The sequence below is a fragment of the Sinocyclocheilus grahami genome, unplaced genomic scaffold (assembly GCF_001515645.1).
Source record: "Sinocyclocheilus grahami isolate Dianchi unplaced genomic scaffold, SAMN03320097.WGS_v1.1 scaffold157.1, whole genome shotgun sequence".
In the NCBI taxonomy this organism is placed as follows: domain Eukaryota; kingdom Metazoa; phylum Chordata; class Actinopteri; order Cypriniformes; family Cyprinidae; genus Sinocyclocheilus; species Sinocyclocheilus grahami.
The window spans coordinates 193,006-217,783 of record NW_015505336.1 but is presented as its reverse complement, the minus strand read 5'-3'; the positions used below and the strand labels follow the sequence as shown (position 1 = coordinate 217,783).

At 34.6% G+C, this 24,778-nt stretch overlaps 3 protein-coding genes across 3 annotated transcripts in view; 1 reads left to right on the top strand and 2 right to left on the bottom strand.

The window, feature by feature from the left end:
- Window positions 1–11,911, top strand: part of LOC107592725 (rab GTPase-activating protein 1-like) — a 112,437-nt gene extending 100,526 nt beyond the window's left edge. Inside the window, exons 24-30 of the mRNA XM_016282275.1 lie at window positions 2,038–2,130; window positions 4,912–5,022; window positions 5,094–5,198; window positions 5,285–5,368; window positions 7,190–7,261; window positions 7,341–7,538; window positions 10,083–11,911. Of these exons, the coding sequence (XP_016137761.1) occupies window positions 2,038–2,130; window positions 4,912–5,022; window positions 5,094–5,198; window positions 5,285–5,368; window positions 7,190–7,261; window positions 7,341–7,538; window positions 10,083–10,217 (798 nt within the window). The 3' untranslated portion in view covers window positions 10,218–11,911. The remainder of the gene's footprint in view (window positions 1–2,037; window positions 2,131–4,911; window positions 5,023–5,093; window positions 5,199–5,284; window positions 5,369–7,189; window positions 7,262–7,340; window positions 7,539–10,082) is intronic.
- A 2,948-nt stretch (window positions 11,912–14,859) lies between these two features.
- LOC107592723 (interferon-induced protein 44-like) lies at window positions 14,860–17,190 on the bottom strand. The gene is made up of 7 exons (XM_016282274.1): window positions 16,653–17,190; window positions 16,481–16,547; window positions 16,206–16,401; window positions 15,956–16,108; window positions 15,707–15,878; window positions 15,511–15,611; window positions 14,860–15,433 (listed from the first exon to the last, which is right to left on the bottom strand). The coding sequence occupies exons 1-7, from the start codon at window positions 17,188–17,190 to the stop codon at window positions 15,248–15,250; spliced, it is 1,413 nt and encodes a 470-aa protein (XP_016137760.1). The 3' UTR covers window positions 14,860–15,247.
- Window positions 17,191–19,668: 2,478 nt separating this feature from the next.
- LOC107592683 (interferon-induced protein 44-like) lies at window positions 19,669–22,361 on the bottom strand. The gene is made up of 8 exons (XM_016282227.1): window positions 22,313–22,361; window positions 21,154–21,685; window positions 20,982–21,033; window positions 20,698–20,893; window positions 20,462–20,614; window positions 20,209–20,380; window positions 20,009–20,109; window positions 19,669–19,931 (listed from the first exon to the last, which is right to left on the bottom strand). The coding sequence occupies exons 2-8, from the start codon at window positions 21,683–21,685 to the stop codon at window positions 19,746–19,748; spliced, it is 1,392 nt and encodes a 463-aa protein (XP_016137713.1). The 5' UTR covers window positions 22,313–22,361; the 3' UTR covers window positions 19,669–19,745.
- Between the last annotated feature and the right edge of the window lie 2,417 nt (window positions 22,362–24,778).

Sequence of the window (24,778 nt, the reverse complement as noted above, 5' to 3'; positions counted from 1 at the left end):
TTAAAACAGAGTCTCGAAAAATTTAAAAGGAAAAAACAGAATCCAGAATAATTAAATCGGAAAAAAATTAAACGTAATTCATCTGGCAGACGATGGTGATTGTCTGATGAGCAGCCAAATGGACCACCTAGCAACTGTATTCCATCCTTTATCTATTTTTTCTGTCTTTTTTCTTTCCCTGTCCTGATATTATCAACCGTTTCCTTCTCCTTCTCGTTCACTGTGTTCTAAAGCGTTTGTATCATGTTCACATTCCTCGAACTGCACAACAGACACTTTGTGCGGCAGTCGAAAGGCAAAGGTGGCTGCTTGAAGCCTTTTTTTTTTTTTTAGAGAAGTCCGCTTACCCAAGCACAAGCTTTTGCCTTGTCATCGTTACAACCGCTTTCGCAAAAACAAGCCTCCAGTGCCATTGAGACCTCAGTGATAGCACAAGTGGTGTGACAGTTTCTCGCTCCGGTGACCCTCATCCTGAGGTCAGAGGTCGAACACACAGAATGAAACTCAACAATGAGCTGTTGTTCAGAAGATCTGATGCAGTTAAGGTCTTTTTGAGACATGACATGACTCTCAAGTGAGAACACTGTTGATATGCTTCACTTTTCGCAAGCATGTTGTTGAAACCCCAAACAGCGATTTGTTTTACTTCCAAACGTTGAGTTGGTTGGGAATAAATATTTCTGCTTTGTGTGTGAGCAGTTTCAAATTGAGACGAAGAAGCAAATTCTGAAAGGCTTTATGAGGACTGATCCCAGACCTGCTGAATGAAGACTGTAATAAACAAAGTCTCTTGCAGTAAAGCCGGATGAAGAGATCCCCTCAGGACTGGCTTGACTGAGCGCACTCCACCCTCAGAGACTCCACGCTCACTCCGGCTGTGCTGCTATAGCAATGGACACGAGCGCTGCACTTTCAAAGGCTCCTTGAGAGTTTTGGCTTTTGCTTTTTTGTTGTTGTTGAGGACGTTTAGGAAGGGCTTGTGTCAGTTTTGTTTTTGATGTTTATAGTGCTGCAGAGTGTTGTTTGTTGATTCTCTTACCAAAAATGTGGAAAAACTGTGTGTGTGTTTTTGTATTTATCATTACTTTTTTTTTTTTTACTCAATAAATTAGTTATATTGTAATGTTACAGTGTAGTATTTGCATGGATTTTAATTTGTTGATTTTAACTTTTAAAAATTACTTAAATTTTTTGGTATACTGCAAATCCTTTTTTTTTTTTTTTTATAAGAATTTTTAAAATGTATATTAACAAAAAATAATGTAAAAGTAATATTAAAATGATAATATATTACATAATATGATATTTTAAGAAGTGTTCTACCCTATTGATACACGTAATAATATATATGATTTGTACTTTTAACTTTAATAGTCTTCTTATACATTATATTACATTATTATTTAGTATATTTTATACTATATAATAATATAATTCTATGTTTATATAATTTTATATTCATAGTCCTATTTCAAAATTTACATTTGTAACTTCTTACATTGGAATATAATTGTAATATAAATCATTATTTTGTGTACATGTATAAAAATGTTTGATTTTGTTTAGTTTTTTACATATTGTGAATATTATAATTGTAATATGTTGTAATGTTCTAACTGTAAATATAAATCTTAATACATTTAACATGTTTTATACTATATAATACTAATTAGATAATTCCAGTTTTATACAATTTTATGTTCAAAAGTGTACATTTGTAAATAATTATTTTGTATATAACTTCATTAAATATACGTTTTAATACATTTTTACGTAAATTTTTATGCATTTTTGTCATTTGTAAAATTTATAATATATGTAATGGATAATTTTGTATATAATATCAGAATGAAATGTTCAATTTACTTTGAAAAAAATTAAATAAAATATTTGCCCTTGGTGTTTTGAGGAGGGGGTGCTTTAGATGTTTGTTTGTTTTACAGTATTTATGAAGCATAATAACTTTACATTCTTGTTATACTGGTGTACATTTTTTCAAACCTGATGAAAAATTCTCTGATTTCCTGTTTTCCTCAGGTGCCAACAAAGAAGCTGAAGAAGTTTGAGAAGGAGTATCAGTCTCTGAGAGAGAGCCAGCTGCAGCAGGAAGACCCTATAGACCGATATCAGGTAAGCAAGAACCTGGTTAAGCTCCACCTCCTCTGATCCTCATCCTCACCTCCTACATTCATCTTCATCTCACGCCGTCTCAGTTCAGGACTGTGTAACGGGCCGCACTGGAAACCACAGACTCTGTACGGCACAGGGAAAGAGCCAAACGCTCGCTCGCATTGTAGATGCTTGTTTTGTGCGCCTGTTATTTTATACAAATATTTTAATTTATTTTTTCAGCTTTTTATGAAGGAAAAGTGATGTTTTTGTTTTTGTGTTTAGTTTACGTGCCTTGTTTATTTTATTATTTTTTTTAATGCAAAAAGTCTTCGCATATTTGAGTCTCGTGTTTACATTAACTGAAATGTTTTTATTTTTTGTTCGCATTTATTGAATGTATTATAGTTTTTATATTTTGAGGTTTATGTTGTTCATATGAAAAAAATAAAATAAAATGTGTAATCCTAAACAATCTTTGACATTTGAATGGAAATACAAAGCATCGTGCAATGTTGAAGAGCTAAGCATACTATTAAAGGAAGCTCCATTAATGCAAAAAGTGTTCGCATATTTGAGTCTCGTGTTTACATTAACTGAAATGTTTTTATTTTTTGTTCGCATTTATTGAATGTATTATAGTTTTTATATTTTGAGGTTTATGTTGTTCATATGAAAAAAATAAAATAAAATGTGTATTCCTAAACAATCTTTGACATTTGAATGGAAATACAAAGCATCGTGCAATGTTGAAGAGCTAAGCATACTATTAAAGGAAGCTCCATTACTCGGTGATTTCCTTGCTGTCACTTCCTGTTTACCCTCTCCCTCACTCAACCGACTAACCAATGAGATTCCCTCACTCACCCGTTTAACCAATGAGCTGTGGCGGGGGGTGGCGCATGGACAGGTGGTGGGGGAGGCCTCTGCGGTTCTTGTTCTAGTGTTGTGTTGACTGTGGTTGGGTCTTCGGTGCAGGTAAGCCTTCAGCCCACCAGCGCTCATCAGCTACTAACCTCTGCCTGCATGTGTGTGTGTTTCGTGTGAAATGATCGAGCCTTTCCATGTTACAGCAACTGCTGTGCACAACCTAACCAGCGATGTGTGTTTGTAAATGGAAGTCAGATGACAGCTTTCCTCTTCCTGATAAGGAAATGTGTGTCATGTGAGGCTCCCTGTGACAACGGCTACTCTCTAATCAGGCAACGCAGAGTCACTGTTGTTTCTCAAGACTGGATGTGAAATACTGGTCTTAGATCAGCATGTGATCTCCAAGTGTCTGTACATATGGCTCCTAGTCGCCTGTAGTGTCATTTTTTGTTGTAAATGTGCAGCTTTTTTGGTGTTTCCTGCTTTTATTTACAGGCTGGAGTGGGCTGTCTGGTAAATTATGAATTGTGGGGAATATGTTTTTTTATATAATTCAAATTAAATATTTTTTTGAATATTTCATATACAAATATTCATGATTTCATCCCATTTCTGCAAAATTCTGCAGGTGCAGACAGCATATTTTTGTGACTATTATTTTTGTAATTAATTCTTAATATTTTCTCTGTATTATTATTATCATAATCTTTTATGTTATAAACGTTTTACTAGTATATTTATTTATTATTTTTTTATAATATTAGATTATCTATTTTTATTACTGTTATAACCTTTATTTTGGGACATTTTTAACCATTTTTATCTTTCTTTATTTGCTATTAATTTAACTTATTACCTATCTGTAGTTTTTATTATTCTGACAATCATTTATTATTTTGTTTATTTATTTGTAGTATTGTTAGCTTTATTTTTCTGCTGTTATCTATAATAATATATAATAATTTGTCACCAATCTATTTTTTAAATTTAAAACTTTCTGTAAAATACTTTCTAATTATAAATAGATACTAAAATTAGATAATAAGATAAAGATAATAAAGATAATAATAGAAAATAAAGATAACAATAGAAAATAGCAAAAATAGTTAAAGATTGTAATTATCTTTAACTATTTTTGCTATTTTCTATTATCTTTATTTTCTATTATTATCTTAATTTTAGTATCTATTTATAATTAGAAAGTATTTTACAAATTTATATATTTTTATTTACTTTTATTACCACTCTCTATTTCCTATTATTATAATAATTTATTACCTATATATTTTTTTATTATTACAATCTTTTATTATATTTACTATTTTCTATTATTTTTATTTGTTATTATTATCTTAATTTATTTTCTATTTATAATTAGAAAATATTTGACAATTGTATATATTTTAATTTACTATTATTACCGTTCTCTATTTCCTATATTATATTAATTTATTAATATAATATATTATTCCTATATAAAACAATTTTTCCCATTATTATCTTAAGTTATTTTATATATATATATATATAAACTTAAATTAATTTATTAATTTATTAATTAACTTTAAAGTAATTTATATAATTTTATTTGTTTTTATCATTTCTTTCTTTGTACATTTTTTTTAATACTCTCAGTGCTGACACACACAAAAAAGTCACACCTGGTTAGTACACAGTGTAAGTGACAGAAAATATAAAACATTTAATGAAATAATTTTTTTTTGACATTTTAGTTTTTGCTTTTATTTGTGTTGCGAAATGGTGCGGTTTACACTATCATCTAGACATTTGTTTTGCTTACATGTGAGTGCTTGGGAAATTTGAGTCTGTAGCTTGTGCAAAGCTAGCCTTGCAGTCTTTTCAGTCTCTGTCTGTAAATCTGCACGATGTCCCCACCATAAGGTCATAAATGATGTCTATGTGTCCCTGCAGAGAGAAAACCGGCGGTTGCAGGAGGCCAGCATGCGTCTGGAGCAGGAGAACGATGATCTCGCCCATGAACTGGTGACCAGCAAGATAGCGCTGAGGAACGACCTGGACCAGGTATTTCCACACTAGTTAACACATTCAGCTTTTGTTTCAATCTTGTGTGTTGATAAGCATTGCGTTTTCAGGCTGAGGACAAAGCTGATGTTTTAAACAAAGAACTGCTCAACACTAAACAACGCCTGGTGGAGACCGAGGAGGAGAAGAGAAGACAAGAGGAGGAGACGGCACAGGTACAAGGACTGAGGACTCAAAATGTCTCTGACTCGCAAATCAATTTCACTGCTACGGACGTGTACAATAACGTTTTTCTTTTCAGCTGAAGGAAGTGTTCAGAAGAGAGCTGGAGAAAGCCGAATTAGAGATCAAAAAGACCACAGCCATCATAGCAGAGTATAAACAGGTATGTCTAAGTATCCCACATAAATCATAAGTCTCATAATCCTCGAAATTCACCCCACGTTTACTTCAGGATGGGATTATTACACTGTAAAAAAAAAAAAAAAAAAAATGGGTATATATATATAATTTTTTTAAAAAGTTGTATATAAAACAAATTCTAATTTAATTTCAATTATACAATACAATTTTACAATAAAATACTATTTCAGTTTTTCTAATTTTACATTTAATTCAGTGTATTTCTGTTTGTAATTATTTGTGAATTTTATTTGCAATTTTTGAGTGAAAATTTTTTCTACACCATTTCAGTGTATAGTTAACTAAAATTAAACAATGAAAAATGTTACTTGAAATAAAGTAACTTAATTGTAGTTCTGTGACTTTATACTCAAAATTTAGATTTTATTTTTAAAATATGACTACTATGATCTTGTAATGTTATGAATTTATTCTTGCGATTTTGACTAACCGGTGATGTTACATTAAATCTTAATGTCATCTGGCTTTGGATAATTTAGCTTTAATCTTGTCATTTTTCTTAATTTTTTTTTATATTTTATTTTTGTCATTTTGATCAAATAAATGATCAAATAAAATTATCAAATGATCAAATAAAATCATCAAATTATTAAATACAATTTTAAAAACTTATTTTATTTCAGCTAGTTTCCAAGTAAACATTTCTCATTTTCATTTAGTTTTAACAATGTTCTAAAATAACTTAAAAGAAACTGAAATAATAATTTAAAACTATATGAAGATATTACTACGGAGACATTACACATGACATGCGGGCGGGGGGGGGTAATTGTGTGCACAATTTACTCATTTGTTCGCTTGTTTTAAGTAAATAGTGTGCTGAATATAATAATAATGCGCTCATTTTAAGTAAATTATGCGCACAAAATAATAATTGTCCACATTCTCATAAACCTTTTGGCCTAATGGGAGTCGGACTTGTAACCAGAAGGTTGCGGGTTCGAGTCTCAGGTCCGGCAGGAATTGTCAGTGGGGAGAGTGAATAACAAGTGCTCTCTTCCACCTTCAATACCATGACTGAGGTGAGACCCTTGAGCAAGGCACCATTCACTACTGGATGGGTTAAACTTGGATAGGTTCACGTGGATGGGTTAAATGCAGAGCACAAATTCTGAGTATGGGTCACCACACTTGGCCACACGTCACTTCACTTTAATTGGGTGTTATTTTTAGTTGTGAATGAGTTATAGAGACATTCTCAAAAGCCTTGCAGCGTTGCGTGGAGTCATTTAAGGTGAGAGGCATCTACATCGCTTTATGAGAATGCAGACAAGAAGTAATACAAATTATTTCAGGCACATGATTTACTTAAAACAAGGGAACTAATTAGTAAATTGTGCGCATGATTTAGTAAACCGAGGGAAAGAATTAGTAAATCATAAACCAAGGGAACAAATTAGTCAATTGTAAACCAAGAGAACGAATTAGTAAATGGTGCGCACATTTTAGTAAACCGAGGGAAAGAATTAGTAAATCGTAAAACAAGGGAACAAATTAGTAAATCGTGAGCAGGATTTAGTAAACCAAGGGAACGAATTGAATTGTGAGCACGATTTTCTACTTATTTTTCGCAGCATGTCATTTGCGGGGCTCTGTATATCATAAAAAAGAAAAACAACAAAATTACTAAAACCAACTAAAAAATATAAACTAATTTAAACTAATAAAATCTATAATAATATCTGATACTAATGTAACTGCTTCAGAGTCTTATACCTTTTTTGAGTATTTATTGTGAAGAATAGAGTATAAGGTCTGAAATGTAATTTTCTGTTTGCATTAGATATGTTCCCAGTTAAGTACGAGGATGGAGAAACAGCAGGAGTCCACAAAAGAGGAACTGGATATAGTTAAAGTGAGTAAATAATCTCTGCATACTTTTATATGGCACGTTGAGCAGTGACGATCAGCATATGTTGTTGCTGTTCTTCCAGGCTAAAGTGATGGCGTGTGAGCGCTGTAGGGAAGTGTTCAGCAAAGACGGACCCCTGCAGATCCCGGCGGTTAGTCAGGACAACCGGGACACGGATCTGGACGAGGAAAAGGACTCGCTAAAGGCTCAGCTCCGAGAGCTAGAACTGGAGCTGGCGCAAACCAAACTCCAGCTGGTGGAGGCCAAGTGCAAGATCCAGGTCAGACGTCACGGCACATAAAACACCATAGTGCTGGAGATTTACAGATGCTACTCAGCTAATTATCAGCTCATCAGCAGCAGGTTGAAACCAACAACCATTTGTGAAAGTTTACACTTACTAGTATATTCTGCGCTTTTTAAGCTTATAGTTAGGTCAGTGTTAAAGGGAAATTTGTGACTAGCTACTAGTAATTTGCTCTTAAACACTGACTGATATTAGTTTACAATGAACATATTTGAAATCAGTGTTTTATAGATATTCTGTATCCTAGTACATTTTAGTGCCACATTAAAGGGTTAGTTCACCCAAAAATGAAAATTAGCCAATAAATTACTCACCCTCAAGTCATCCTAGGTGTATATGACTTTCTTCTTTCAGACGAATCCAGTCGGAGTTATATAAAAAATTGTCTTTGATCTTTCCAGCTGTTTCATGGCACTCAGCGGGTGTTGCATGCATCAGTCCATAAGAAGTTAAATAAAAAGCTCCCATCCATTAAAAAAAAGTCTCACACGGCTCCGGGGGGGTGAACAAAGGCCTTCTGTAGCGAATCGATGCGTTTTTGTAAGAAAAATATCCATATTCAAAACGTAATAATCACTTTAACCCTTTCGCACGTGAGTTTAAAATATTCTAACTGAGCCCCCAGCGTGAGTTTTTTTTAGGCGAGCTTGCGCTCACTGTTGTACACTGGAGACAGTTCCGGGGGAATGAAGTATGAGGTCAGCGCTGCGCATGCGCCGGTGAGTCTCGTGAAAACCAACGTTTGTTAACAGGAGCAAAGGAAGCAAAGTTTCCTTACTTTAGCAAAGGAGTACCAGTCTCCTATTTCCTTATATCGAAATCCTCTGACATTCTTCTTTACAAATCTTCATTTTGTACTTCTAATAAGTGACCGTTGTTTTGTTTTGTTCTCCCCTGCGCTTCCGCATGCTTCACGTCTGAGCAGCGCATGCACAAAGCTGACCTCATACGTCATTCCCCCGGAACTGCTTCGTGTACAACTGTTGGCGCAAGCTAGATTAAAGTGATGATTACATTTTAAATATGGTTATTTTTCTTACAAAAACGCATCGATTCGCTACAGAAGGCCTTTGTTCACTCCCCGGAGCCGTGTGAGACACTTTTTTTTTTTTTATGGATGGGCGCTTTTTATTTAACTTGTTTTGGACTGAAGCATGCAACACCCGCTGAGTGCCATGAAACAGCTTGAAAGATCAAAGACAATTTTTAATATAACTCCGACTGGATTCGTCTGAAAGAAGAAAGTTATATACACCTAGGATGACTTGAGGGTGAGTAATTTATGGGCTAATTTTCATTTTTGGGTGAAATAACCCTTTAACATTATAAGAATACAGTCATAACATTACGAGAATAGTTAAAACTATTTGTAACATTTGGTGTTTCCACTGCATTGTTTTGATACTGCTTTTCTTTATGACTCCTCAGAATATTCCAATTTTATAATTCTGTGACTATACTCGAAATTAAAATTTTAAAAATATTGATTTTTCAAAATTACTCCTATAATCTTGCGGTGTTACGACTATTATTTTTTATTTATCTTGTAATGTTACAATTTTATTAATGTAAATTGATTTAAATTTCATGTTATGACTGTTCACATACTTTTGCTTTAATCTTATAATTGTAACTTTATTTGTAATTTTAACTTAGATCTCATAATGTTATAATTTTGTTCACATACTTTTGCTTATATCTCATACTTTGGGCTATTCTCATAATTTTGACAAATTTGTTACAAATTGATTCATGTATTTCTGCTTTGATCTTAAACTTTTGACTTTATTTGGATAATTGACTTTAACGTCCTAATGTTATAACTTTATGTAATTTTGACATATGAATGTTATGACTGTTCACATAATTTTGACTTTGTGTAATTTTGACTTAAATCTCAGTGTTACGCCTATTCACATACTTCTGCTTTCATCGTGAAATGTTTACTTAAGTCATTTTGACTCATGTTACAACTTGATTAGCATAATTTTGTCTTAAATCTCAAAATGTTGTTCATGAAATTTTAACATTTTGTCATTTTAACATAATTCTCAGAATGCTGTAACTTTGTTCATGTATTTTTGCTTTAATTCCATAATTTTGACTTTCTTTACGCAATTTTTATTTAAATCTCAATAGGTTATGACTGTTCACGTTATTTTGCTTTATCAAAATTTCTGAATTTATTCACGTAATTTTGACTTAAATCTTGATTTGAAATTTTGACTTTGTCCACATAATTTTGCTTTAATCTAATAATTTTTACTTTATTTGCTTAATTTTAATTTTAATCTCGTAATTTGGATTTTTCCAAAGTATTACATTTTCCAAGTACTACTATTTTAATCTTGTACTGTTAAGACTTTATTCTCAAAACTTTGACTTTATTTTTGTAAATGACCTACTTGTAATATCTTACCAAACAATCTTAGCAAACAAACGAGTTATATATTTTAATAAGCTTTTTACAGCTATGTCACAGTTACTTTAATGTTGTTTGTTCATGTACTGCACCAGGAGCTGGAGCATCAGAGGGGTGTTTTGATGACTGAGGTCCAAGCTGCCAAAAACTCCTGGTTCAGTAAAACACTGGGCTCCCTCAAGAATTCAGCCAGTAACCAGTCACCCTCCTCACCCAAAGAGGGCCAGTAGGACTCGCCAAGGGCTTAACCAACGGGTACAGGAGCGTGACCCTTCCACTTGGCCAAGCAGAGTAGAAAACAAGCTCTAATAAACACTACTAGCAACACAACATGGTAATGCAGTATTCCCTCACATGGACTAATGAACGACTTCCACATGCATTTAACAGTCTGTTATGATTTCCTTAGCTTGTGATGCTGTCTACTGGACAGTAACAGTACTACAGTGATAATTATTACATTTATCAATGTTCATCCAGCTATCCGCTTCTGCAGTGGATTTTTTTGTTAGTAAACAGTCAGTTCTAGCATGTAAGTACATTCTAGTAAGTACATAAACTTTGACCTTTAGCTGCCAATTCAAAGGTTTTTTATTCTCAAAGGGAATACTGCATTCTGCTAACAATAAAAGTAAAAAATTGTTTTGTGTTTCTATATATAAATAATAAATGTAACAGGTTTGTCGTATAAATGTGTATAACTAAATGTCGATTTTTATTTTGATCTTGTACAGTTCTGAAAGAAGTGTTGCATTATTTTTTACGATTTTGAATATGAATGTGCTCTTTATAAATGTCAAATGCCGAAAAGCACAGACAAATTGGCCATGTATCACATGGCATTCCCTCCGTCCGTTTTCGCAGTTTTAAATTGCTGTAGACTGTTTGGGGTTCCGTTTCGCTGTGAGCAGATCACATGATTTATCAGACGACGCAGACCTTGACGTTGTGGCCACACAATATTGACCTCCCAAGTCGCACATACTGCTTGTTTTATGTTATTTAACAGGTATTCATGAGCGCTTGGGTGACAGATGCCATGCGGAAATCAAGAACGTGTCAATATGTCTCTTTTTTGTTCTTTTTTTATTTTTTAGGGAAAGACGTAAACCAGGTCGCACAGATGTATCGTTGAGATCATTGTGACTTTAAAGCCATGTGGAGTCAGTCTGCGTTTCATTTTTTCTTCTGCTATTTGTTAGAATGTCCATATTAATAACTTCCCTTCATGTGTTATTTCACAAAGGGGAGTGAAATAATCTGCATGGCTCTTATTCACACTAACAAGTCGCCATATTGGGAACATGCTTTATTTACACTGATGTAAAAACATGTTTGTTTTTTTTTACTGTGATTTAAAGATGCCAAACTAATTATACAAATTAAGAAAGAGATGTCAGTTTAATATAAACTAATAGTGCTGTCCTGTGGGTTTCTACGGATGGTTACAGGTGTTTTTATCGTAATCTACAGGACAGAAGACATGGCTTCTGTGCATCTGGTTTATTTTCGGTTCATCAGTTTCATTGTTCCATCATGCTGATGTCCTCTGTCTAATAACTATCTTACAGTAAATATCTGGTTCTTGATCCCATGTTTGACTACAAGTCTGATTCATTTGATTCACACCTTTTGTCGTTTCAGTAAACAGTAATGGTAATTAATTTATGTATATTATTATTTCTTTGTTGTTTTGGTAGTTCCGTTATTAACAGCTCGGTTTCACTTACCTTTCTGCTTATATATATATTTTTTTTTTTAATTATATATTTAGGACAGTACAAGGGTAGATAGAAAGGGGTCTTCGAATCGGGACTCGAACTCGGGTCGCCCGAGACGATGCAGCTCCACTTCAAATTTGACTTTACTCTGTAAAAGTGAATGAATGTAGACATACGTTCAGAATAAAGTTATTTTGTGTAAATAAAATGTAATACTATTATTTTATATACACTTTAAATAGAATATTCCCTGCACTGACTACGCATTGGAAATATCAAATATCACAATAGTTGAACACGTACCTCGGGTCAGTTGAGCGTGGTCATAGACATATTATGCCTATGAGCGTGGTAACCAAAAGAATGTGAATACCTTAAGTTCTCTTTTCCTACGAACTATTTGTAAAATGTCCATATTTACTAAAATCACAAGCATGTTAAACGCAGTCCAGTACCTCAGTCAGTCAAATGTGTAATAGCTATTAGCAAACCGTTAACAGTTTCAGTACAAACCTTGTTTCCTAAATGGTCTTCTCATCACCCCAGAAATGTTTTACTGTCATTATTAGTACCACCCACTCACCATTCCATTATTACATTTTAAAGCTGTTTGGTTGCTTAATTATTGACACAATAAGTAACTAACGGATGTGACTATTATTGTTATAAATTAACATCAAATTACTTTATTGGCCATACCCATATTTTTCATATTTTCTACTACATTCTAGTCTCAACTCAAACCACATTACCCAAATCTATGTATATATTGCCCTCCACGTGACCAACATGGTGGTGCCTGGTGGAAGGCAGAAGCTTTATATCCATGAACTGAAGCTTTGTAGAGAAGAGAGTTTCACATTCCCCAGCAAAGCAAATCAGAAGTGAGGGACTCCATGGTACCATCTCTCACTTGCATTTTTTGCCTTGAAGACAAAAAACATGCAAATACAAATATAAACTTGAGCTTCATCCACAAACGGTAAGCTTTTGTGTACTATTATTCTTTTTTTAATGCAGTGTTTATGTGCTCACTGCGTTCATCAAGCTCATTTCTATTGCAGGAAAAAAAGACCAAATAAATATTTTTCTTTAATTTATGAGCAATATAAAGTACAATATACAAGACCAACATTTTCTGAAGGTTACATTCTTTAAGTGACCATTTGTAAAAGACTCACTTTTCCTCTGTTTGTGACTTGTGTGTTTGTTTATTGCTTGTTTGATTCTCTTAAGGCTCAGTTAAGTTCTATTTTTTTGTACTTACATTTCTTTAAAGCTTGCTTTCATTGTTTCTGTGAACTGCCTCTGCACAAAGAGTTATATGAATTGGGTATCAATATGCATTAAAATAACAAACAATTAGAATTTGCATGTAATATTTGATGCTCTTATAATATGCATATGTACCTTTCACAGAGCACTTGCTGTGAAAATGCTTCACTTGTTCTTTGAATGTTAGACCCAAGACAAACCTTCTGTCAAGTTCCTTCATTCCTGTGATACAGGAACATTTTGAGCATTAAAATTGATCAACTGTCAAATTAGAGATGTCTTCGAGTTCGAGGGGGGCAAACCGAGCCGGACGATTTAGTCAGTCGCACTTTTAAACACATTTTAGTTTTCCTATCCACCTTTTTCTTCAATGTGGAAGTAAGCCTATGGGTGAGACTTCCGGTTCATTAGCCGCTAGAGGTAAATAACGAGAAGAATAACAACGTGCAGTAAACGATAAAACTGTTTGCACTACAACCCAGTGTGCTCATAATTAAGATAATACACTAAAATAATATGATAAGACACACCTACTTTCAATATCAAGCAGCAAAACGAACTGTTTTGTTCAGCTAAAAATAGCTGGACGGAGTGGATGCAGATGAGACCGGAAGCCAGACCCATAGAATTTACAAATGGCCGCGCCCATTTTTACCACAAGAAAATGGTGGATAGAAGCTCTACAAATTCATACTCTGATTACATAGAGCAGCAGGAAGCGCGTGAGGTGCACGCGAATTATTATTTAATTATTTAGCCACCGTTTGCCACACTAGACTTAGCAATAAACACGTTGAAAATAATAGACAATAAACATGTCTGTCAAAACGATCTCAAAGGAGGCTTTTATTAAGCAAATCAAGGGGTGAATTACTGTTTAAAAAAATACTTTAGCTGGGTTTCCACTGGCAGGGTCACAATTATCTACAGTGTATGAAGCTAAAGGTTTTTGGGTTAAGGTTCATAATGTAGAACATTTTTAACATTGTATGCTGTATGTGCATAGGTAGCTAGCAAACAAGGAATACAGCTGTTAAGCTAATAGTCACATTTAGCTGAGTAAGATCATGACTGAGAAATGTTGGATACTGCTGGAAATGCTGGTGTTATGGGGTATCCTATTTATTATTTTAGGATTTTTTTGTTTGCCCCAGTGAAGCATTTCTATTAATATAACTGATTAAGTAGTCAAACTCATTCCATATCAGCAGAATAGTGTGGTACAGAAAGTCTGTGTCCATAAAACAGCTTCTGAATGAATTATGTTACTGATAGCTAATGGTCAAAAGCAATAGCAAAAGTAATATTATATTAATATTATTAAATTGCAGACAAAAGATTTTTGAAATAGCTAGGCTGGCTTGTACACTATATTGCCAAAAGTATTGGGACACCCCCTTCTAATGAACAGGTTTGACTACTTTAGTAATTTCTAATTTTTTGTAAAAAAAAAAGCATATAATGTTATTCTAGGGAATTGTGTGCTTCTAATTTTATACCAATAGTTTGAACAGGACCATTTTCTATTCTAACACAACAATGCCTCTCTGTATAAGGCAAGGTTAAAAAAAAAGATTGATTCAGTCAGTTTTGAAGAACTTGACTGGTCTGCAGAAAGCCAAGTCCTAATCCCAGCTGAACACCTCTGGTGTGACTTTAAATGCAGACCTTGAGCCAAAAACTCATCACCAAACACCAATGACTTGTACATATCATGTATTTAAAAATTGTATTTCCATCTTTGTTGCCACACTTTGGGAAGTGTCTAAAATGATTGTACGCATATGTACAAGTCATTGGTGTTTGGCGATGAGTTTTATTGAGTTTTCCCAATACTTTGGGCAATATAGTGTATGTTTGGTGCGGTAGGGGGCCCAACCTCATATTCTTTCATAGGGCTCAAAATTGCTAGCAGCACCCTGCTCCAGGGTGATACAGTTCAAGAGCCAAATAACACATTTTCATGATATTTAATTGCAGAATTGATTTTAATAATGTTTACTTTTAAATGTAAGGAATATCTAATTCCAAAATTGATTTTTCCCATGGAAAGGTCTGCATTTCTTTTAGAACAGTGTGACAGTTCTAATTTGTAGTATTGATCTTACTGCATTTTCGCAATAAAGCCACAATAAATAAATGCAATATAAGTAATACACCAATTTTCTGGCTTAAGATACATTATCATGCAGAGATGGAAGCTAAGCCACCTATATCCTATTCAAAGACAATGTAATATTATGGACGCATCTCAGCAAAGCATTTTAAAAAACATTGCCCTCCACATGACCAGCATCATCCAGATAGTCGTCTGCGAAGTTAAGCATCTGCTGTAGAGCGGTGAGCAGCAGGACGTCACAGTTGAGCTCCAGCTCCAGCTCCTGACTGTAGTTCTTCACCGGTAACACACAAGACACCGGCACACCCAACCGAGAGCTCACCTCCTGCACCTGCAGACACAAAACAACACCTCACTCACTCCGAGTCCTGTAGCAACAGACCATCTGATCATGTGACCGCGTCTCACCTTCGACTTGATGTAGGAACTGACATAAAGACTTTGAAGATTTTCCTCCACTCGAGGACATGCTTCATCTACTTTTGTCATCAAGACGATCTGAGCGATGCCTGAAATTACACATTTTTAGGTAAGTTGTGTGCAACTCTATCAGGTAGATCAATGTACAGCCTACTTAGTAGTCATAAGGTGTATGTTCACTCACCCAGTGAGTTCACTTTTCTGCGTATGGAAGCAAGTTTTTCCTGTAGTTTGTCAGACATGAGGGAGATTTTGGTGGCGTCTATCACATACACCACACAGTGGATCTTCTCCTGAAGAGATGCAGGTCTGGAGGCCTTTTGCTCATCAGGTTGAAACGGTGCTGTGGTGTTAAACTAAATAGAGGGGATTTAGCATGAAGCAAACCATTTCTACTTCAACCTTCATTCATTTTGGAGATGAGTGCTCTTACTTTATAGCGGTCTGATATGTGACCTTGAATAATGCTGCTGATGTCCTCAATATCCAGTCCTGCACCTGATTGCTCCTCGAGTCCCATGGTGTCACACAACACAAATGGCAACGGCTTTCCTCCACGACCGTCTTTCACTGGATATGTGCGAAACTACCAACCAAGAAGAGAATCACATCAAGATCTGAAGTCCTCAAGAGACATTCCTTGATTTCTAATAGAAAATACAATAATTGTATTGAATCTCTACCTGTGTGGTGAGACTAGTGCCTGCAGATCCTGACATGGCTTTGCTAGTCATTCGACCCATGAAGATGGAGTTGATGGAGTTGAAGAAACTGGATTTTCCAGCACCTACAGGACCGATCATTAGGATTCTGACCCGACTCACAGACGTCACTAGGGGTTTATATTTCCTGATTATTTCCATGAGCTCTGCTCTTCGTCTACAAAAGAGTAGATCAAACTTAATCAAACTTAAACTGTATCTCATTACTGAATGAATTCAGCAACAGGAAAACATACTCAGCTGTCCACAGAACATTCCTCCACAGCTTCTCTGCACTGACCTGAGGCTCTAACAGAGTACTTTCTGTTTGAGTAAACAATTGACATTACATTAGTAATTATTGAAAGCGACTGGAGTTATAATATATGTTTACTGTACATAATTGTATTCTTCTGATAATTGACTTACTCTCTTCCACTTTGTACACCTCACATTCACTCAGCCGAGTGTCATCCCCATATAGTTTGGCAGCACTAAAACCAAATGCATTACCCCTTGCACCAAAAGATAAAGGTGCTTCTTGATTGTACACACGTGGTTGATTGTTGTAGCAAAAGTACAACTGTTGGCCAAAGTTGGGCCCTCCAACATCATCATAGCGTGCATAATGTACACAGCTAACGTCAATGCAGAGAGGAGCTCCACCATGAAAGCTGAACAGGAAAGCCTCCTCATCTGTAATATTCTGCATACTTTGAGAATAATCTACACTAGTGTATCCACCAAAAGTGTAGCCTGAACGGTTGTAGGCTACAAGTAAAGTGGGACCCTGACGGTCACATCGCTGGTGGAAGGCAGAAGCTTGATATCCATGAACTGAAGCTTTGTAGAGAAGAGACAGTTTCACATTCCCTAGTGAGGCACAGAGCTGTTCTCTTTGCTCTTCTGTTAATTTAGAAGTGAGTGGAGCGTTGCGAGTGCTGGATGCCCCGAAAGTTGAATACATCTAAACAAGAAAATGAATATGTCATTTGAATTCTGTAGCAGACACACCTAGACAGACACGAGCATATGGCAAGCCGTTTTAACTTAAAATACTCCGAGCGTTACTCATCATAATTGCATTTTTACAAGTAACAATTCAGTTAGAGAGCTCTACAATTAAATTCTTACTAGTAACAATGCCAATTACAGAGCTCTCTAATTCAGTTCTTACTAGTAACAATTATAATTAGAGAGCTCTACAAATGAATTTTACTAGTCATATGTCTCCATTGACTTCCATTCATTTTTAATTACAGAGCTCTACAACAGAATTTTTACTAGTAAGAATTCCAATTAGAGAGCTCTACAATTGAATTCGTACTAGTAACAATTCCAATTAGAGAGCTCTACAATTGAATTCGTACTAGTAACAATTCCAATTAGAGAGCTCTCTAAATTAATTTTTACTAGTAATAATTATGATTAGAGAGCTCTCTAATTTAACTCTTACTAGTAAAAGGGCAATTACAGAGCTATATAACTCAATTTTTACTATAGTAAAAAACTACATTAAAGATATGTTTAATTGCAGAGCTCTGTAATTGAGTTAGAGCTCTCTAAATCAGTTCTTACTAGTAACAACTGAATTAGAGAGCTCTCTAAATGGAATTCTTCCTAGTAAAAACTGAATTAGAGAGCTCTCTAATTCAGTTGTTACTAGTAAGAACTGCATTAAAGAGCTCTCTATTTCAATTGTTACTAGTAAGAATGTAATTACAGAGCTCTTTAATTCAGTTAAAGAGCTCTCTAATTGAATTGTTACTAGTAAAAATGCAATTATGATGAGTAACGCTGGAAATATTTTAAGCTGAAACGGCTTGCCATACGAGCAGTCAGATTACTTGTTTTCTGAAAGCCATACACGAACTAACTGAAACTAGGGCTGTGAATCTTTGGGTAGACAGCGAATCGATTCGATTCATGATTCATAGGTTTTCGATTTGATTCAAGAACGATTTTTGCAAATTCAGAACGATTCAATTCGATTCAATCCACAATTAAATTCGATTCGATTAACGATTCGATTCCGCATTCTTTTAGTGCATTCACAGAATTTTTTTAATTCTTCCCCTAAATTCTTTGAATGCTTAGTCAGGGGGCAAATTACACAGCAGCCTTTATGGTTACAGAACCATAGGTTAGAGGGGAAAAAACACTTTTGTCCATTGTTAGACGCTAGTTTAATGATGCTATGGCATGTGTGGAAATTTATGTAAGCCAAGATTTTAAAAAAGAGCTTTAAAAGTATTATGTATAGGCTAACATTTTGTCACACCAGGGGTGTAGCCATCATTTCAGAAGTGACAGAGGTCAAATACAATCATTTTATGCATGTATGTATTTTATTTATTTTTTTACAAGGAATTTCTTATCTCTTACTTTGAATTTGCTATAAGAAATCAAATACACAGCTGGACAATAATCAATCATTCGTAATCTATAATTTTTTCCTAATGGCAATTTTATGATTGTTTTATATACTACAAACAATTATTACAATTTTCTGACAGAAAAGTATAACTACTTCACTTTAGCATTACTGGCCACGAGTACTAAGGAGAGATCACACATCAGCTGCTCAAAAAACACTGTTCAAGGTCTCCATTAATTCGTGCTTGTAGTCATTTAATGTGTATATTATATATTTTGAAAGCATGGAATTCTCTACATGGAATTCCCCTAACTGAAACTCAGCCGGAATCGAAACTGAAACTAAAGCAAGATCTGCTCCAAGAAAATATAGACTATAGTAGGCTATTATTTATTGTTTGTGCACATTTGTTTTTACTTTTATAAATTTCATAACGACCTTACCTTTGCCTTTCGCATTCCCCTTTCTCTGAAGAAATGATGAAACTACTGATCTTATATAGATCAGTGGATGAAACGCTTCTTTAGTGGCTATTTTACATCCACAGGCGAAGGCGTAACGTTAAGCTCTCTGTTCCCTCCAATCAAAGGACACAGCCTCGTAAACGAAACTCTTCGCTCTAGGCGATAATATTTTTATGTTGTAGCTGTTTGAAACTTATCGTTGACCTTTTCACGTTATATATAGTTGTATAGTTATAGTAACGAGGAATTGAAAATGAATAGGCTATACTGTACACCTAAAATAACGGGACGCGGATGACAACAGAAGAATTCGCATAATTTAGCAGATTTGAGCAAAATAGAGCATAAAGTGACAGTATCCTGAAAATCACAACTAAATGAAGAATTTACAATCCTTTAATATACATCAGGATAGAAGCACAAGTGTAAAAAGTACAGAGAAATTACACACATTGAGTGAAAGTTTATAAAATGTGTACTGACTTAACTATATACTTAATATTTAAAAATAAGAAGTAAACGTAGTTTAGTAGACCAAAATATGAAATTGATCGTCATTTGCGATGAAATTAAACACAAATGACAGAGAATGACCAGTGTGTGATTAAGTTACAAAAATGATTCAAAGAGTTTTTAATTTGACCTTTTCTGAATCTGTCAGCCGCAAGAACTGTAAAAAAATTATTTAGGGTTGCCCTCAACAGGACGTATATCATCAAAATAGTCATCTGCAAAGCGAAGCATCTGCTGTAGAGCGGTGAGCAGCAGGACGTCACAGTTGAGCTCCAGCTCCAGCTCCTGACTGTAGTTCTTCACCGGTAACACACAAGACACCGGCACACCCAACCGAGAGCTCACCTCCTGCACCTGCAGACACAAAACAACACCTCACTCACTCCGAGTCCTGTAGCAACAGACCATCTGATCATGTGACCGCGTCTCACCTTCGACTTGATGTAGGAACTGACATAAAGACTTTGAAGATTTTCCTCCACTCGAGGACATGCTTCATCTACTTTTGTCATCAAGACGATCTGAGCGATGCCTGAAATTGTTGAGGTACGTTTTAAGGTGCGTCACATGTAGCTCTATGTACAACCTACTTTGTATTAGTCACAAGATTGGTGTAACTATGTTCACTCACCCAGTGAGTTCACTTTTCTGCGTATGGAAGCAAGTTTTTCCTGTAGTTTGTCAGACATGAGGGAGATTTTGGTGGCGTCTATCACATACACCACACAGTGGATCTTCTCCTGAAGAGATGCAGGTCTGGAGGCCTTTTGCTCATCAGGTTGAAACGGTGCCATGGGGTTGAACTGGATTGAGAATAATTGAAATTAAAGATACATTTTATTGATATACATTTGCAAGCCAAAAACATCAACCTATGCACTTACTTTATAGCGGTCTGGTACGTGACCTTGAAGAATGCTGCTGATGTCCTCAATATCCAGTCCTGCACCTGATTGCTCCTCGAGTCCCATGGTGTCACACAACACAAATGGCAACGGCTTTCCCTCACGACCGTCATTCACTGGATATGTGCGAAACTACAAACAAACAAGAATCTTTGTGGAACAATTGTTTTATATTACAAACTGAAGCAAGTCCTGAAGTTCTGCCTAATCTGTACCTGCACAGTTAGACTAGTGCCTGCGGATCCTGACATGGCTTTACTAGTCACATGACCAGTGAAGATAGAGTTGATGGAGTTGAAGAAACTGGATTTTCCAGCACCTACAGGACCGATCATTAGGATTCGGACCCGACTCACAGATGTCATCAGGGGTTTATGGTTCCTGATAATTTCCACGAGCTCGTCTCTTCGACTACAAAGCAGAATCAGACTTTATATCAGATTGTTCTATTACATTAGCAAAAGAGAAATAACAAAAACAGGAAATAGTGGAAACACACTCAGCTGTCCACGGAACATTTCTCCACGGTTTCTCCTCTGCAATGACCTGACCTGAGTGTATTAAAAAAAAACACATTTGCTATATTGTTTGATATAGTTTGACATTCTTTATATTGTTTGACTGTGTGTAAAATACATGAAGTGGTGAATACTTCCTGATTGTTGACTTACTCTCTTCTAATTTGTACACCTCACATTCAGTCAGCTGAGTGTCATTTCCATACAGTGTTGCAGATTTAAAACTGAATGCTTTATTACTACAATCTCCGTCATAGTATTCGTTCCTTTCTTGACTATACACAGCTGGCTGGTTGTTATAGCAAAAGTACAGCTGTTGGCCAAAGTTTGGCCCTTTAGTATCATCATAACGTGCGTTACATCCACTATTAACTTTGATGCAAATGGGGATCTTGCCATGGACACTGAACAGGAAAGCCTCCTTATCAGTAATATACTGCCCACATTGAGAATAATCTACACTAGTGTATCCACCAAAGATGTAGCCTGATCGGTTGTAGGCTACAAGTAAAGTGGGACCCTGACGGTCACATCGCTGGTGGAAGGCAGAAGCTTGATATCCATGAACTGAAGCTTTGTAGAGAAGAGACAGTTCCACATTCCCCAGTAAGCCACAGAGCTTTTTCCTTTTCTCTTCTGTTAAATCAGAAGTGATGCTGACTTCTCCAACTTTTGATTTTTGCATCTGTGCCAAAAAAAATGTTTACAAAGTAAAAACTGAAACTGAAACACACCTTCTTCTGTGTCCACAGCACAACACAGTGAGTGAGTAAACAATGACAAAATGTTAATTTTTGGGTGAACTAACACTATTATTTTTCAAACTGTTTTAAACATATTGTAAAAATGATTGATTTCATTTACAAATGTGAATTTCTGAACCATGTATAAAGACTAAGTTTTCTTTTAGGGTTAATCCATATGACTAAGAAGTGATTTTTAAAAAACCATCCAACAATAAAAAATAAAAAAAATGCTAAAAAAATATTTTTCACGTTCCATAACTAGTGTTGACACTATAGCCTATACACACGCATTCATGGGAGAAATTGAAACTAAAACTAAAAAGTTCAAATAAAAATACATAAAGTTTGATTCAATCCCAGGTCGTTTAACAGTAGGCCTACAGTTTTGCTTCGGATAAATAACTTTATCCTTTAAGTGGAAGCACGTTTATTAAATATCACTTGCTAGTTGCCGTCTATAAAATACTTAGGAATATTTAAATATAGTAGCATAAGCATAGCCTATATTTACCCTTGTAGGCCTACTTCAGTTTTGTACACGCATATACTTTTTCAGAGTCTCTTACGTTTCGCAGGTAAAACACTCGTTCTTTGCAGGAAAACTGAAATGCTTCCTCTTGTGAACTTCGAACTTTTGTGAACTTTGAAGTGCACTCATTTGCAATCACTGAAAGATTTGCCGGAAGTTTGCCTTTCAATTCTTATCACCCGACGACTATGGCAAGCCGTTTTAGCTTAAAATAATCCCAGTGTTAGTCGTAACTGCATTTTTACTAGTAACAATTCAATTAGAGAGCTCTACAATTAAATTCTTACTAGTAACAATGCCAGTTAGAGAGCTCTCTAATTCAGTTCTTACTAGTAACAATTATGATTAGAGAGCTCTACAAATAAATTTTTACTAGTCATATGTCTCCATTGACTTCCATTCATTTATAATTACAGAGCTCTACCTCAGAATTCTACTAGTAATTACTAGTAAGAATTCCAGTTAGAGAGCTCTACAATTGAATTCTTACTAGTAAGAATTCCAATTAGAGAGCTCTCTAAATACATTTTTACTAGTAATAATTCCATTTAGAGAGCTCTCTAAATAAATTTTTACTAGTAACATTTCCGATTAGAGAGCTCTCTAATTTAATTATTACTAGTAAAAATACAATTACAGTGCTCTATAATTCAATTTTTACTAGTAAAAAAACACATTAAAGATATGTTTAATTGCAGAGATCTGTAATTGAATTAAAGAGCTCTCTAATTCAGTTCTTACTAGTAACAATTGAATTAGAAAGCTCTCTAAATGGAATTATTACTAGTAAAAACTGAATTAGAGAGCTCTTTAATTAGAATTCTTACTAGTAAAAACTGAATTAGAGAGCTCTCTAATTCAGTTGTTACTAGTAACAATTAAATTAGAGAGCTCTCTAATTGTAATTTTTACTAGTAAGGATTGAACTGCAGAGCTCTCAAATTGAATTGTTACTAGTAAGAATGTAATTGCAGAGCTCTCTAATTCAGTTGGAGAGCTCTATAATTCAATTGTTACTAGTAAGAACTGAATTAGAGAGCTCTCTAATTGTAATCCTTACTAGTAAGAATTGAATGATAGAGCGCTCTAATTAATTGTTACTAGTAAGAATGCAATTGCAGAGCTCTCTAATTCAATTACAGAGCTCTCTAATTTAATTGTTACTAGTAACAACTGAATTAGAGAGCTCTCTAATTGTAATCCTTACTAGTAAGAATTGAATGATAGAGCGCTCTAATTAATTGTTACTAGTAAGAATGCAATTGCAGAGCTCTCTAATTCAATTACAGAGCTCTCTAATTTAATTGTTACTAGTAACAACTGAATTAGAGAGCTCTCTAATTGTAATCCTTACTAGTAAGAATTGAATGATAGAGCGCTCTAATTAATTGTTACTAGTAAGAATGCAATTGCAGAGCTCTCTAATTCAATTACAGAGCTCTCTAATTTAATTGTTACTAGTAAGAATTGTATTAGAGAGCTCTCTAACTGTAATTGTTACTAGTAAGAATGTAGCTGTAGAGCTGTGGAATTGCATTCTATGGCAAGCCGTTTTAGCTTAAAATGTCCCCAGCGTTACTCGTCGTAATTGCATTTTTACTAGTAACAATTCAATTAAAGATCTCTACAATTAAATTCTTACTAGTAACAATGCCAGTTAGAGAGCTCTCTAAATCAATTCTCACTAGAAACAATTATAATTAGAGAGCTCAGCAATTGCATTCTTACTAGTAAGATCTCTCTAATTCAGTTCTTACTAGTATGAATTAAATTAGAGAGCTCTACAATTAAATTCTTACTAGTAAGAATTACAATTACAGAGCTCTTTAATGCAGTTTTTACTAGTAACAACTGAATTAAAGAGCTCTCTAATTGAATTAGAGAGCTCTGCAATTGCATTGTTACTAGTAAGAATTAAATTAGAGAGCTCTACAATTCAATTATTACTAGTAACAATACCAATTAGAGAGCTCTCTAATTCAGTGCTTACTAGTAAAAATGTAATTACAGAGCTCTCTAATTAAATTCTTACTAGTAAGAAATCTAGTTACAGAGCTCTACAATTGTATTCTTACTAGTAAAAACTTGTATTCATTAGATGCAAAACAGATTTGCAACTACACCCATTTCCCTTTCCAATTCCCGCCTGTGGTGATACACTTCAAAATAAAAACCCCATAAGCATGAATTGATAGCATTGTCATTGCGTCAGAATGACCATAAGAGTGAGATGACAGTTTGCAAAGGTTTTGTTTTAATATTTAATCACTTCATTAATTCACACCTTTATATTATTATTAATATTATTAATATTGTTATTTCTTTATTTCAGACCCTTAGGTCCATATCACAAAAAATAAAATAAAGAGTAGCCTATAGTCTTGATAATACTCTACCAGACAATTTTTTTTGTCATTTTGGTGTTTATTATGCACTGTAACGTGCATGCAGAATTTGAGCTAGTACATATTATAGGCTAATTAATAGGTTAATTGTCACTCTT

Excerpts from the sequence above, each read along its gene's own strand:
- LOC107592683 (XM_016282227.1), bottom strand. The coding sequence starts at position 21,685 with ATGCAAAAATCAAAAGTTGGAGAAGTCAGCATCACTTCTGATTTAACA. Across the intron at positions 20,615-20,697 it reads GCACTAGTCTAACTGTGCAG|TTTCGCACATATCCAGTGAA; the intron begins GTACAGATTAGG and ends GTTTGTTTGTAG. Across the intron at positions 19,932-20,008 it reads GTTCCTACATCAAGTCGAAG|GTGCAGGAGGTGAGCTCTCG; the intron begins GTGAGACGCGGT and ends TTGTGTCTGCAG.
- LOC107592723 (XM_016282274.1), bottom strand. The coding sequence starts at position 17,190 with ATGTATTCAACTTTCGGGGCATCCAGCACTCGCAACGCTCCACTCACT. Across the intron at positions 16,402-16,480 it reads AATGTTCTGTGGACAGCTGA|ACGAAGAGCAGAGCTCATGG; the intron begins GTATGTTTTCCT and ends ACTCTTTTGTAG. Across the intron at positions 15,879-15,955 it reads ACATATCAGACCGCTATAAA|TTTAACACCACAGCACCGTT; the intron begins GTAAGAGCACTC and ends CCCTCTATTTAG.